General features: G+C 42.7%; 1 protein-coding gene across 1 annotated transcript in view; it reads right to left on the bottom strand.

Annotated features, from left to right (window-relative positions):
* SCOC (short coiled-coil protein) overlaps positions 1 to 13,334 on the bottom strand; it is a 30,399-nt gene extending 17,065 nt beyond the window's left edge. Inside the window, exon 1 of the mRNA XM_066385490.1 lies at positions 13,147 to 13,334. Coding sequence (XP_066241587.1) covers positions 13,147 to 13,219 — 73 coding nt within the window. The 5' untranslated portion in view covers positions 13,220 to 13,334. The remainder of the gene's footprint in view (positions 1 to 13,146) is intronic.
* Positions 13,335 to 15,383: the final 2,049 nt, after the last annotated feature.

Here is a 15,383-nt window from a genome sequence, read left to right as displayed (position 1 = left end):
GAAAGATGCTGCTGTCTTTATTATCTGCCTCTATCATAAGGCTGAAACTGAGGCCAAATGGGATGGTGTTGCTCCCTAAACAAATGTAGGAGGAAGGGTTATGGGAAGTCGTACATAGTGAAGTGACAAGGACAGCTCTGCTGTGTATCACCATTGTGTCAAGGTGCCTTAGCTGACACGTAGAAGTTAAGGTCCTACTCCTAACCTGAGTTCTGAATTTGAGATCCATGTGAAAGATATGTTCGGTGTGTAAACATGCCGTCCTTGGAAAGTGCACAGCTTTGGGGAGGCCAGCCACGTGGTAGTCAGAGCACGGGGGCCCTCCTTCCGCCTGCCTCTGCCCGGTGGCCATCAGCTGCGGAGGCCACTTTGAGCCCAGCTTGTGGCTCAGAGCAGAAGCTCTACACTCCCAGCCTGAGCGGAGTGCCTAGTAGATGGTCAGCTCTCATCACATGCTTGCTAAATGTGTGAAGGGACACAGAAATATTCCATTTTTCCCTGTTGGTCATCCTGCCCTATCTCTCTTTTGGAGGCTGATTTACAAGAGAATAAGAAATGAAGTCAGTATAAGTGAGCATTTTAGTAATTCAAGGCAGTAGGAGTAGAATCTCGGTACACCTGATTAAAATCCTACACAGAAAAGATTTCAGATGCTGTGTAGCTCTGGTCTTCTTCTCTAAGGACAGACTAAGGATTATGTCCCACTCACTGGATTAGGAAACCATGAGTCTATTCTGAAATAAATAAGTGGTTGGATGTGAAATGGAATATTTACACAGTCCCAAAATATCTCCCCCCCAAATACTTCCTAATTATTAAAAGAAAAAGGAGTAATCCATCGCCATAAATAATCAAGGCATCAAAGTAACCTCACTAGTGAAGAGACAGATTGAGTCCCACTGATAGGGTGCAGTGCGAGGGGCACAGCCTTGCTTCTGGGATTTTCTGGCCAATGTATTGAGAAATATTTTAAAAAATAACTATCCTCTAATCTTCAAAAGCATTCAGGTCATGAAAGTCAAGTAAGGACTGGAGAATTGTTCCAGCTTGAAGGAAGCTAAAGTGACATAATGAAATGCCATGTATGGTCCTGAATCAAGTGCTTTTGCTGTTAACACACATTGTCAAGACAACCGGTGAAACTTCAGTGCGCTTTGAAGGTTAGATGATGGTGATGTACAAATGTCATTTTCCTCAGTGTGTCAGGTGTATTGTGCTTATGAAGGAGAAAGTCCTGGCTTGTGAGAAATATGCACTAAAGTGTCTAAGGGGTGACAGGGCATTGGTTTGGCAAGTAAATCTCAAGTTTTTAGGGAAAAAAAAGGAATCCTTCTTGGTGTACTTGCAAATTTTCAGTAGTTGAGATTGTTTCAAAATAAAAATTAAAATAAACAAGATATGCCTGTGCTGAAGGGTGGCCCTGATAGTTTCTTTTATCTCCTGCCCTCCTCCTCCTGTGTCTTGTGTGTCCTATAACTGAATTTGCCACTTTATGCACTTTATTTTTCTAAGACAACTTTTTGCATGCAGCACAGAAGCTGCAAAAAGCAGTCGTGCAATTTTGACAGATGTCCCTAATCTTAGCACTGGGGTTTTCACGTGCCTCTCAAAATCAGCACTCAATGTGAGGATTCATATCTTGCTTCTACATATTGGAAAAACTAATGTTCATCTTATTTTTTTTTAAAAATTATTTTATAAATATAACATGAAAATATAATAACCTATTATCCTATTATCCCTTCACACTAATAAATACAGTTTTCCAAGTTCTCCCATCCTAGTTCATATACATAAATTATTCTCAAATGGTTGTAATCACAGCATAGGTACGATTTTATATTCTACTTTTCTCCTCTGAACATATTCCAGTGTTGTCATTGAGCCTCTGGGGCTCTTCCTGCCCTCTGATTCTGTGATTACATTTTTGAAACACTGACCTCATAACATAACTAGGGGATCATATTTCATTATTCAATACCTGCAATGCAGGCACCTTATTGCTTCTACCTAGTCAGTATAATACAGTTATGCTATCTATCTAGTAATTTCCATCCTGATGCATTGTCATTTGACAACAGCATTGAAGTCACTCAGAGCTGGGCTTGAATTCCAACTCTGATTTGTAAAAGTTACTAAATCTTTCTGAGTCCTAGTGTTCAGTCTGAAAAACCAGGATAATATTCATTCCATGATGTTCATGAGGATGAAGTGGATAATGAACATGAAGTTCTTAGACTGCAACTGGTATGTAATACATTCTCTATAAATGTTGGTTATTATTGTTATTCATCTAAAGAGATGCATGACTAGTTTGTAAAATTGGGCTTACTCCAAATATTTGATTTTGTGACTCTTGTAGTTTGATTTGTGAAGAGTGATGGGGTATGTTTTAGGTAGTATCAAGTACCCAAAGAGTTCAGTAGGAATTCTAAAGAAACCAACTGAGTGTCTAATCATCGTCAGAGGTGAGAACACACAGGAAAACTAGAGTGACAGCTGATTAGTCATCTTTCTCCAACACCTGCTTAGTGTTTTCTGCCTTCCAAAAAAAGTTTTAAAAAAACCAAAATGCTTACAGATGTAGTCACTGGAACATGAAAGAAATATTACACATACAGTGTTTGCTTTTTAAAAGTGATCAGTGAGCTGTGAATTTACCAAATTCCTTTCACAGTCAAGTGATTACATATTTTGGAGAAAGGATGATGTCTCAACTTACAAAATGGACCAATAAAGGAATTAATGTTTATGTTAGTAGAAAGACATTCTACAAAAGTGGTTCTATGATAAATTCCTTGGAAACAAGAAATTCCTTGAAATATAGACTCTCCTCGGGCAATCATGAAATGTTTCACAGAAAGGCACTGGCTGAGAAATTTAGTGTTTAGGAGCCAACTGTCACTGCCTAGCATGATCGAGTCTCTCAAACATCAGTTACATCTTGTTGACAGAAATTCTGTTTTTAGACTATTTGAAAGCAGAAGGGACAGGAACCCACTATGTAAATTGAGGTTCATTTACTGTCATGAAGTTCAAGCCATTTAAAATACTAAAATAAAAAAGGATAAGAAACATCATTGGAAACTTTCTTCTAAATATTTCTATAAAGAGTTAATGCAACGTTAGAAAAATCCACTAATCTGGCCACCAAGAATGAACTTGAAAGCAAAATATCATGGGTGAACAAATAAGTCTTTTGTCTGCTGGGAAAAGGCAGTGAAAATTCTGAGGGATAAGAAAGGAAAACTGTGTTTTAAAATGCAGGCTCTTTCAAACAGCTTTTAGTGATGTGCTACCTGCAGGGAGAGAACCACGCATGCGCACAGCCCAGTTCTCCGAGCCAAAACCTTAAAGCTGACAATGGAAAACGTGTGTGAGGAGAAACAAGGAAAGAATGAATGAATGGGGAAGGGAACCGGTAAGGGCTGAAAAGAGTTAGCCATTGGCTGTGTGCATCCCGGGAAGGCTGGTGAAGGGAAGGCCCAGATCCCCGACTGGTACGGAAGAGCAGAGAGTGGACATTATTCTCCCAGACCCACCACTGAGTCCCTTCCCTTGCCAACGCTGAGGACTGAAAATGAACGCGAAAAGTATCAGTGACAGCAAAACATGTCTTTCTGGAGGAGCTGTTCCAGTAACTCTGGTTCTGTGATGGGAGCACTTGTTATTTCCAGTAGGGTCACTCATAGCTTTCGGGTCATTTAATGCTTTTATCCCTAAGGTTGAGAGGCACAGCTGAAGCTGGCTCACCCAGGGTGCCCTGTGCTTTTAGAGGTCTCCTCCTCTGCCCACTCCAGGTTCCCCTGGAAGGCTCAGAGAATCTTCCACGGGTTTCTCAAGAGAACCCCAAAGGGTATCTAAGGAAACTAGACTCTGACCCTCAAATTCTGAACAAGTTAGGTAGACAGAAGCCTGTGACAGGGAGCTGTGTCCAAAGCTGACCCAGTCCAACTCAGGCTTTTATAAAATGCAGGTCTCCGTGTTGGGAAACAGCCACCTGGCTCCTTTCTCAGCAGGAAGAGGACTCGGAAAAGGTCAGCCCGCCTTGGTTCATGAGCGCAGATAAGCAAGATCCACCCCTGTCTTTTGGGGTCATCTCTGGGTTTTTCTCTAGAAAAAGAAACTAGCATATTTATGAAGATTTCATATATCTTGAGCACAAAACATTCTCTCTCTTTTTTCTTTTTTGGATAGGCTAACACAGAATAAAACATGTTGCTGATACAAGGTAACTGACTGATGGGTGGTTTGTCTTTTAAAGGAAGAATCAAAATATTGATATGTATCCTTTGATGAGAAAATTAGAGAATACTCTAGATTACCGTACACATGTGGATGCTGCCCTAACACTGCATTTCTTAAGCCTGTTTATTAAAAGTAGATTTTGCATTATGCTAAATCATTTATTTCAGTTAAGTGGATTTCCTCTGATTGAAGATATTTTCACAGAAAGAGCACTTACAATTTCAAGTGATACATTAGTGACCCTAGAGCCATCCTACTCTCAGAAGCTACTGAGAAGCAGAGTTAATCTCCTCTTTCTCTTATTGAATCTCTGATGCTAAAGTCTCTAAGGCATTTTGCTGGGCCAGGGGAGGTGCTCCTAATGTCACTGTCCACATTATCTTCAGGTTCCAGGAACAGACGTTTTGCTCGACCAGTGCCATTATCTGTGCTTCTATGGCTCCCAAATGCCAATTAAGATTTGCAGAAACTTCCTACCATGGCTGGAGCAATGAATGTAGTTTGTTAAATTTCCCCGAAATAAAAAAAAAATTTTTTCTACCCTACTTGAGATGATCTTTTATGATATCCCTAAGAACATCTGAATCATCTTTTAGGTTAATATTCATGGCCAAATTCACTGGGGGGCATACAATGGGATGACTTAGGGAGCCCTTCACTGTTCCTGATAAGCACACTTGACGACACTCGCCTCACCCTTGTGTACTTATTGAATGACCCCTTCACTCGGGGACTCTCATCGGTGTCAGCGTTGTATCCTCCCAAGCAGTACAGTTGTCACCTGGCAAAGCCACTCAGCGCGGTGCAGCAGACACGAGGGAGCTTGGTGCTGGCTGCAAATCCTGGCTCCATTTCCTGCCAGGACAGAAAGGCCTGCTCCCGTTGCATGGGCGAGACTTCTGCTAGCGCTCAGTGTGTCTCCCAGCCAGGCAGCCCCAAGTCTATTTCCTTCTTTGCCTGTATTATAAGCGAGGCTGCGATGAAAAGGAACGCAGGCCCTTGAGACCTTTTACGTGGAGTGCTAACTAATGCAGGGCCTCATGTCTGATCTTCTGCTTGGCCAAGGGGACGGCAGATGGCCTTCTGAAAGCTTTTCAAACCCGGGCTGCCTTCAGCAGGGCATGAGGGGGCATTGTTCTGTTCTCTGTGCAGTGGTAGGAAGCAGCATCAAATGAAAGCCCGCAACAATGGTGCCACTTCTCTGGGAAGCTTATTACAACCTTACAATGTGGGCTAATTGGCTGAGGCCAAAAGCAGATGCAGACGCAGCTCTGAATATTATTTGGGAGAGGTTTTGCGGGGGGCGCATAAGGGAGCACAGCCGTGGGAAGAACATCATCGGGGAAGAGGTGAGGGCCGCGGAGAAGAGGAGCTGCATTATTTTCATCAGAAAAGATCCACGCTCTTGTTTAAAGAGTTTCTTCACATCCACCTCCCCCTCCTTCTGCAAGGCTTCTTATCAGGAGGATGTCAACAGTGTCCACAGGACACTGCAGTTACCATGACAACTGATGTGAACAAATCTCGAGCCTTTAAAGAAACTTTTGTGTGAGCTCCTTGAAGGGGGCCAAGGAGGAACTAATGTGCTGAATGAACACTCACTGTACACAGGCTGGTTCAAGAAGCCTCCTTTATAATTCCATTTACCCTCCAAAGCAACACCGGGACATGTTGTTAGATCACGTTGCGACGGAGGAGACACAGGCTTCGAGATGCAATACGACTTGCTCAAAGTCTAACAGATTCAAATTCAACCATTTCTGACTCCAAAGTTAAGGAAGGCCCTTCCTGCCACATTGTCCTGAGTCAGTTCTTCAATATCTTAAGTCTTGGCATGTGGCAGTATGCACTCAATAAATGTTTTCTGAAAGCACAACTAAATTAAAGCAGCAGCAGAAAGAGGAGGGAGACTCTAAAAAGTAGAATTAATATAGGACAGCTGATGCTAGGGAGTAAATTCCCAGCTAGGGGACGGCCAGCCTAACTGGCTCTCACCCCCATATACACACAAACTCGGGTACAATTGTTTGAAAAAAAAAGTGCTGAGTGTCTAGTATGTGCTAGGTGCTGGAAGTACAGGCATTAAAAACCCAGCTGTGACCCCTCACAGCTCACAGTCTGTTGGGTAGGACACATATACATCAAGTATAATATGCTGTGAAAAAATACAGGTAGAGAGAAGCTTGCAGTTTCAGGAAGGAGAGGGAATTGGGAAAGGTCAAGGGAGGCTTCTTGGAGGAGGTGATGCCTGAGTGAGTTCTTACAGGGTAAGAATTAGCCAGGTGAGAGCAGGGTGAGTGGTGTTATTTCAGACAAAGAGAGCAGTGTGAACAAAGTCAGAGGCATGAAATAGACAGCATGTAGTTGGAACATTGTTTCCTACCAATCCCAAACTGTGAGGCAAAAAAGGACACTGAAGAGAGAGGTCAAACCCAGAAGAGGAACACTTTAAACACCATGCTAAGTGTCTTAGACTTCGTCCATCAGAAGAAGAGAGGCACTGATTGTTCCCTGCAAGGAGAGGGAGCGATATGGTCAGTGGGAAGGATAAGAATGGAAATAGGAAGACCCATTAGGAGGTGGACGCTGTGAGTTATGTGGGGAAACTGAGAACCTTAATCAGGGAGCGGGTGGTAAGGTTAGAGAGGGCAGAGGTACTGGAGAAACATTTTCAAGGTCAAGTCAATAGAAATCAGTGACTGATTGGATGGTGAGTGATGAGACTGGGATGATGACATACGAATTTCTAGCTTAAGGAAATGGCTGAATGATGGACCATTCATTAAAATTATGAATCAGGTGTAGGAGCAGATTTGGAGGTAGGGGTGGGGAAGACGGGTTCATTTGTGACTTGGAATATATCTAGGTGTCTGACAGGCTTAATGAATCAGAAACTCTGAGGAGAAAGATTCAAAAGCAGAAGTCTGAAAATAGTTTCTTTTGCAGTCTCATCTATCCTGCAGGTGCGTTTTGTATGGACCTTTGTGATACTGTTTTTAACTCAGAATCAAAAACATGGAACCATAAGGAAGTCACACACACAAAAAAATTCTGTATTTCTAGTAGCTGTTGAAAATTCTGCTTCTTTGCATTTTCCATTTTTCCATGGCAACAGTCAGCTAGAAACGGGAAGCAGCCCAGCTCTCTGAGCAGGGCGCATGCTCTCTGTGGAGCCTTAGTCTTCACCAGGCTGGACCCCTGGCCCAAAGCGAGACTAAGCATTTGTTGCCATTTTATCCTAACCACTTTCTCTGTTGCCTTTCTTATAGCAGAGTTAAAAGGAAAGTAAACTTTTCTTGTTCCCTTATCTCAATGAAAAATAGAAAATAAAATCTAGTCCAAGATGACTGTGTGTTTCAAGAAAAATGGCTGTGAGAAATGAGGAAAGTTCCCATATATCTGATATGCAGACAAAGTGTATCCTGGTTAAAGAATTAAATTTGAGATACCATTGTGAAATAAACTATATTCAAAGCAATTGCTGCCCTATTCAGAAGATACATAACGACTTACCATTTGTTTGTATCACTTTTAATGTCTTCCGTCAATGTTTTCTAGTTTTCATTTTACAAGTCTTTAATATTGTTAAAATGTCCATACTACCCAGAGCAATCTAGAGAGTCAATGCAATTCCTATCAAAATCCCAATGGCATTTTTTTACAGAAAAAAAAGAACAACTATAAAATTTGGATGAAACCACAAAAGACACCAAATATTCAAACAAAAAAATTGGGGGGGGGGGAGAACAAAGCTACAGGCATCACACTTCCTAATTCCAGTGTAATAAAAATATATTACAAAACTAGAGTAATTTAAAAATCATGGTACTGGAATAAGACGGACACATATACACCAATGGAACCGAATAGAGAGCCCAAAAAGAAATCTGTGCCTATGCATATGTTGGTCACTAGTCTTTAGCAAGTGTGCCAAGACTGCACAGTGGAGAAAGGACAGTCTCTTCAATAAAGTGTTGGGAAAACTGAATATCCACATGCAAAGGAATAAAATTGGACTCTTATTTTACATCATACACAAAAAACAACTCAAAATGAATTAAAGGCTTAAATGAAAGACCAGAGCTGTAAAACTCCTAGAAGGAAAAATAGAGAAAAAGCTTCATGATGCTGGTTTGTGGACATGCCACCAAAAGTATGGGCAACAGGAGCAAAAAAATGGATAACTGAGACTACATCAAACTAAAATGCTTCTGCACAATAAAGCAAAGAGTCAACAGAGTGAAAATGCACCCAACAAAATGGGAGAGTGAAAATGCACCCAACAAAATGGGAGAAAGTTTTTGTAAATCATATATCTGGTAAGGGCACTTTCCAAAATATATAAGCAACTCCTACAACTCAGTCCCAAAAGCACTAAGAGCTCAGTTAAAGATAGAAGACATCTTTGTATGTCATCAAGGAAGACATACAAATAGCCAACACGTAGGTGCAAAGATGCTCAATGTCACTAATCACCAGGGAAATGTAAATCAAAACCATAATGAGGTAGCACCTCACACCTGTTAGATAGCCATCAAAAAAACAAAGTCAGCAAGTGCTCTTGAGGATGTAGAGAAAGTGGAAGCCTTCTGCACTATTGGTGGGAATGTAAAACAGTACAGAGTTTCCTCAAAATTTTAAAAATAGAATTACCATATGATCTAGCAATCCTACTTCTGGATATTTATCCAAAAGAATTGAAATCAAGATCTTAAAGAAATATTGGCACTCCCGTGTTCATTGCAGAACCATGCATAATAGCTAAGACGTGGAAACAACCTAAATATCCATCAGCATATGAATGGATAAAAATGTGATATATATACACGTGGAATCTTATTATGACTTAAAAAAGAAAGAAACCCTGCAAGATGCCACAACATGAACCTTGGGGACATTTTATTAAGTGAAATAAGCCTGTCACAGAAGGATAAATAGTGTATGATTTCACTTATATGAGATATGAGTTATCTAAAATAGACTCACAGAAGCAAAGAATAGAATGGTAGTTGCAGATGCTGATTGGAAGGGAAGGAACAGTGAAATTTCAGGTGTGTAAAATGAAGACATTCTAGAGGTCTGATGTACAACATTGTGACTATAGTTAACAATACTGTATTGTACACTTAAAAACAGTTAAGAGGGTATGTCTCATGTTGTGTCCTTCATTAAAGTTAAAAAAAATTTTTTTAAAAGACACATGACAGAAAACCCAATAAACTGAAAAAACTGAATGAAATAAATGATGATATGCTATTGCCTCTGTCCCACAAATACACTGCCTGGCCCTGCGGGTGTTGAATTTGCAAGCCCAGTCTCAGAGTCCTTGGTCTGCAGCATGGGCAGAGAGAATGGAACTCGCAGGTGTCGATGAGATCATCCCGAGCCTGTGTCTGGAGAGAAGAAAAGTAGGCCAAGGGCAGACTCTTAGGGAAACACTTGAAGGAAGAGAATGAAGAGAGAAGCCGAGCAGCGTGGTAGCATCAGAGCCAGGAGAGCTGAAACACAGGAAGGAAAGAGAGACCAATACGATCAAATGTTTGCTCTGCCCCATGTCTCCCACCCGGAAGGGAGACCAGTCCAGCTGCAGCGCCGCTTAGACTGGAGACTCCCCAGCGCCCTTACGTCTAAGTCATTTTTTCACAATACTCCAAAGCCCAGAGAAATACCAAACAGTTCCATGAAGGAAGTATCATATTTAGGTCCAAACGTCTTAATACAAGTATTTGTATCCTTCAAACTTAGTAAGCGCTTGAAAAAATACTACACCTGAACTGAAAGAGATGTCAATTTTTTTATTTCATTCTTAAAAAAACACACACACAATTACATAATGGTGGGACATATGTGCCTCTTAAGCATTTCACAGATTCTCCCGTCTTCTCAAATTGATACTGTCATTCACCGTTCTATCTACATTGACTTGATCATAGCAACCACAGAAAACCCAGCATGGAAAGAGATGGCACTGACAGAAATGTAGCTCATCTAACGTGAAACTGTGGACAGCGTGTAGCTGTTCATTCCCAGCATCTCACAGAGGTGGAGGCGCCCCGCAGAGTCCCCATTGGTTTGCTTTACTTCCCTAGGGCACCTTGGCACACAGACTGGGCATCGGGGGGTAAAAGCTGGTCAAGAATCCTATCATATACAACCTTGTTTCTATGCAGGTATCTGATCTGAAATCCATACAACTAACCTACAAATGAATTCATGGAGCACAACTGGTTTGCGATTTTTTTAAAATTTTTATTTACTTATTCATTTTTTTTAGAGAGGAGAGAGAGTTGGAATGAGGGGGGGGGCAGGAAGCATCAACTCCCATATATGCCTTGACCGGGCAAGCCCAGGGTTTTGAACCGGTGACCTCAGTGTTCCAGGTCAACGCTTTATCCACTGCGCCACCACAGGTCAGGCTGCGATTTGAGGAACTAAGTGCTGCTCCTGCCAATTCACATGCCTCCAGACTCACAGGACGTGGGGTCGCCTTAATAAATTAACCCTGAAATACGCTGAAGTTTAATGCCCTCAGTCCTCTTCCCAAACAAACCTTTCCTCGGAGTTAGCTAATATTTTCTTCTCTTTTCTCTTGCTATCCTCTGAATAGGAAAAGAAGCAGTGTGATGATGCAGGGTGGGTTTGGGTGGGCAGGGGTAGAGACACCCACACTGGGAATCAGCATCAGGGCACTTGAGGCCTGACTGTGTGTTCAGAAATAAAAATGAATTATCCTTATACGATAGCCTCTGTACCTAGCCGTTTCAAATACAACACTGAGCTAGCTAGCCAGGGTGTATCTTGGGCAAGTCACTTAACTTTTCTGGGCTTCTTTTTTATATGTGTGTGTATATGCATATGTATTTACATATTTAATATATATTATATACCTAAATATTCACTATATAGAATATATAATATAGAACAAAAAGAAAAGAAGTCGAACTAAACTTTTTATAATACAAGCAATACTTTTTTAATGCTTTGCTCTAGCCTAGATTCCATGATGTCTATTAAACAAGCTGCATTAATTTCCTAATACTTTTCCTAGTTTTATTCACCAAAGACCAAGAATCTCTTATTAGCAACGCAAACCAGTGCTACCACATCAAATTTATACAGTTATCTCCAAAAGCCAAACATATGATGTTTCAGTTCATTGCTGTTATGAGTAAATGAACAATTTCTATTTAACCTCTCGGGATGCTGAAAGGGCACACATCAGCACTAGTCCCTGGGCCCACCACTGGTCACCATGCCAGACCATCATTCCGTAAGGTCCTTTTGTGCCCTAAGAGTCTGTGAGTCGTCTCACTCAGCATGAGGAAGTGGCGAGTGCGAGCAGGAGCCACGGGCACCGTCACTAGGCTGCCACCACTGTCCCTGCCAGCCCAGGGGGACTGCTTACCCCGTCCCAGCTCATTCAGCCTTTCTGCCCACGGCCTCAGGCTCACTTAACAAGCAACCCCGACAGGTGCTGGCAGTAGACGGGGCCTGAGTTCAAGTCCCCCGTCCTCCTCTGCCGTTGTCCGCGCTGCATGTGTGAGGGAGGCGGCAGAAGACGGAGAGGAGACGCGGATGGCAGGGCTCAAGCGAGCCCCGGACTGGGCCGAGCGTGGTTCCAGAGCTGTCCGTTGCCCAGCCACACCATGCGTCCCCCTTTCAGGAAGGCTCAGCTGCGTAACAATGGAGCAAGAATCCTGGCGGGGGCGGATTCGGAGCTCACGCACTGCGTGGGAACCGCACCTGCCCACGCGCGCACGCAGGGCTCCTGCCAGACGCTCAGAAACAGGCTTCCCTTGGGCTTTGTTTCCTTCCCTCGCCGCTTTCTGTCATTTTCTAAACCGCCCTGGTGGGATCATGTTAAGGCCGAGGGTATCCCATAGCTCCAGCAGCCCCAGAACCTTGTCTCTCTCCTTCCCGCACAAAAGCGGAAAGTGCTCCTCTTTGCTTTCCAAAGCCCCCAGCATGTTTATGCGGTGCCAGGCGGGGGAGCTTAGCACCGGCTGGCTGGCGGCTGTGCTATTTGTCTGGCCAGGCTGTAGAAAGAGGCTTTTTGAATCTGGGCATTTAGGGAGCAAGTGGAGAAGCGTGGCTGTATGAAAAAACAATTGATGTTAAATATTCATGCCCTGCTCTCTGTTCATCAAAATCAGCCACCCCCATTGCTTAGCGGCAGCCCTGGCTTCTTCCTAGGGATGTGCTGAAGGAAGTGGATACAAAACAGTGCCAAGCGCGCGCGCACACACACACACACACACACCCAAGTTGTGGGTGCTTCTAGGTTTGAAGTGTTTCCAGTTAACACTGTACAATTCAGCATGGTTAATTCCTCAGGGACAGCGATCCTTCCGTCAGCAGTTTAGGACTACTGCCCTCCTCAACCCCTGCTTTTGTCCTTCTCGCGTTCAATTCAGCAAACTTTGTCCTTGCTTAAAAACCTGACATTTTCTGAAACAATTCTTAAAGTAAATTACAACGTATTCCAGTTCATTCTTCAGAAATGATAAAAGGATAAAATTACTTCACAGAACAGAGAAGAAATTGACTCTACTTGAACAAAAGATGATAACATCACAGGTTGTTTTAGTAACAACTTTGAAGTCATGTTTCCTGTGCTTTTAGGAAATAAAATATTTTATATTTTCATGTGTTGATTTATTTTGCAAAGTACATGCAATACAACCACAGGAACTTTTTAAATAGTCAATCGGAAAGGAAAAAAAGAAAAAATAGCTCTTAAAAACTTTTTGTCTTATTTTTGCAGCTATATTTTTTTTCAAGTTTTCTACAATGGGTGTGTTTTTCCATTATAATAAAAGTAATAAAATTTATATTTTTTAAAAACTGCTGAGCCGTGGCTGGAGTGTATGTTTCAGCAACCAGCAGGTTCTCCCTTACCTGTGTCGTCTGCAAGGGAAATGTTGGTGAAGGTGCCGTCCTCCTCCTCCGCCTCTATGCTGGACCCGTCCATCTTGGATGCACTCTGGGTTTGCTAGTGAGAAAAACGAGGGCAGGGATAAGCAGCCTTGCCCTGTGTGGTTGCCCTTGTTAAATCATTAATAAGTGCTAGCTGGAGCAGGTGCTACCTGATCCTTGCACTAGCCGCGCTCTTTCCGCTTTGCACCTGAGAAGGTCCTACCGAGTGCTGTGTTCTTAACCGGAAGTGGTTAGAGATCTAAGTGGAGTCACAGCCTTCACCTGCAGCTGTTGAATCAGCACTGGTGCTGTACTTTGGCTAGAGGCCAACCTTTGCCTTCAACCCTACGACAGTTTCCTTGGGCTGAGTTTCCAAGAACATTGACAAAAAACAAACAAACAAAAAAACCCAACACCAACAAAAAATGGAATGAGGTTGGGAGAAAAAAATAACATTTTATATAACATGCAGATCTTTCAGACACCAACAATAAACTTCTCAAGGACTTCGGTCAGTGACCCGGCAGCGTGACTTGGTCACCGAGCCTCAGTTTCCTGTCCTATACCAGGACAGGTCTGTGGTTAGGGTTAAAAGTGAATAACATATATTTGATAAAAGTCAACCACAATAAGGACCATAGAGGACCAGGCATATGAGAGGAGTTCTCTCCGTGGATTGAGCTCATCCATGCCCTGTCATGCTATTATATCTGTATTTGCCCTCCAGAAATTCATTAGAATGGCAGGGCCTCCCTTGTCCGTTTCTAAAGGAGCCCCGGGGGAGGAATGTTGGCCGGACCAGCCTTTAGGGCAGGGGTCCCCAAACTACAGCCTGCGGGCCGCATGTGGCCCCCTGAGGCCATTTATCCGGCCCCCACCGCACTTCTGGAAGGGACACCTTTTTCATCGGTGGTCAGTGAGAGGAGCATAGTTCCCATTGAAATACTGGTCAGTTTGTTGATTTAAATTTACTTGTTCTTTAATTTAAATATTGTATTTGTTCCCGTTTTGTTTTTTTACTTTAAAATAAGATATGTGCAGTGTGCATAGGGATTTGTTCATAGTTTTTTTTATAGCCCAGCCCTCCAACGGTCTGAGGGACAGTGAACTGGCCCCCTGTGTAAAAAGTTTGGGGACCCCTGCTTTCGGGCGAGGGCCCTTTGTTAGAGAAGGAACCATTAGTTTACAACTCGCTTTCTTGGCCCCCTGGTCCACATTCATATACACAGACAAACCTGAAACTGTTTAAGAATTTCATGTCATCCCTCTTTTGGGAGAAAAACAGATGAGCCAAATTTGATGATGAATTTTTAACAGATTTTTTTGTTTGTTTTGTTTTGTATTCAGTGAGAGGCGGAGAGGCAGAGACAGACTCCAGACTCCCGCAGGTACCCCAACCATCTGGGATCCACCTGGCAGGCCCCCTACTAGGTGATACTCTGCCTGTCTGGGACCCTGCTCTGTTGCTTGGCTACTGAGCTATTTTAGCACCTGAGGTGAAGCCATGAAACCATTCTCAGCGCCTGGGGTCGACTTTGCTTGAATCATTCAAGCCATGGCTGCTGGAGGGGAAGAGAGAGATAGAGAGGTGGGGGAGAGGAAGGGGTGAAGAAGCAGATGGGTGCTTCTCCTGTGTGCCCCAACTAGGAATCAAACCCGAGACTTTCACACGCTGGGCTGACACTTGACTGCTGAGCCAGGGCCTTAGCAGGTATTAAAACTGAGTTACTACATGCTACGTTCTGCCCTAAGTGCTTTGATACATAGGATTTTTTTTATTCATTTGAGTTCACTGTTGCTACCTCAAGCCAAATGGATGTGAGCTATCATAAATCCTTACTGTTAAAAATTAAATTCACTAGAATAAAATTCCTCCCAATTTGCCAGTTACATTCTACAAATGTTGAGTGTCTGTTCTATGCAAGCTAGGGACTTTGGAGGATTCAAAGTAAGAAATAGTTATTGCTAATGATAAGCATATATATATATATATATATATATATATATATGATCACTCAAAGGCAAGAGTCCTGGAGGTTTACGGAAGAGAAAGAGTATACCTGGCTGGCAGGCCTTGAAAGGCTTAGAGAAGGTGACATTGGAGGTGCATGTTGAATGACAAGTGGGACCCAATAGGCCTACAAGGTCAGGTGGTGAGTGCCATCCCAATGAAGAGGCCTGGGCAAAGGCTCAGAGTTGAGAAAGCATTAGGCACATTT

The sequence above is a fragment of the Saccopteryx leptura genome, chromosome 1 (genome assembly GCF_036850995.1).
Source record: "Saccopteryx leptura isolate mSacLep1 chromosome 1, mSacLep1_pri_phased_curated, whole genome shotgun sequence".
Classification (NCBI taxonomy): domain Eukaryota; kingdom Metazoa; phylum Chordata; class Mammalia; order Chiroptera; family Emballonuridae; genus Saccopteryx; species Saccopteryx leptura.
Note: the sequence above shows the minus strand (reverse complement) of the source record. Positions and strands in the feature narration are given on the sequence as shown.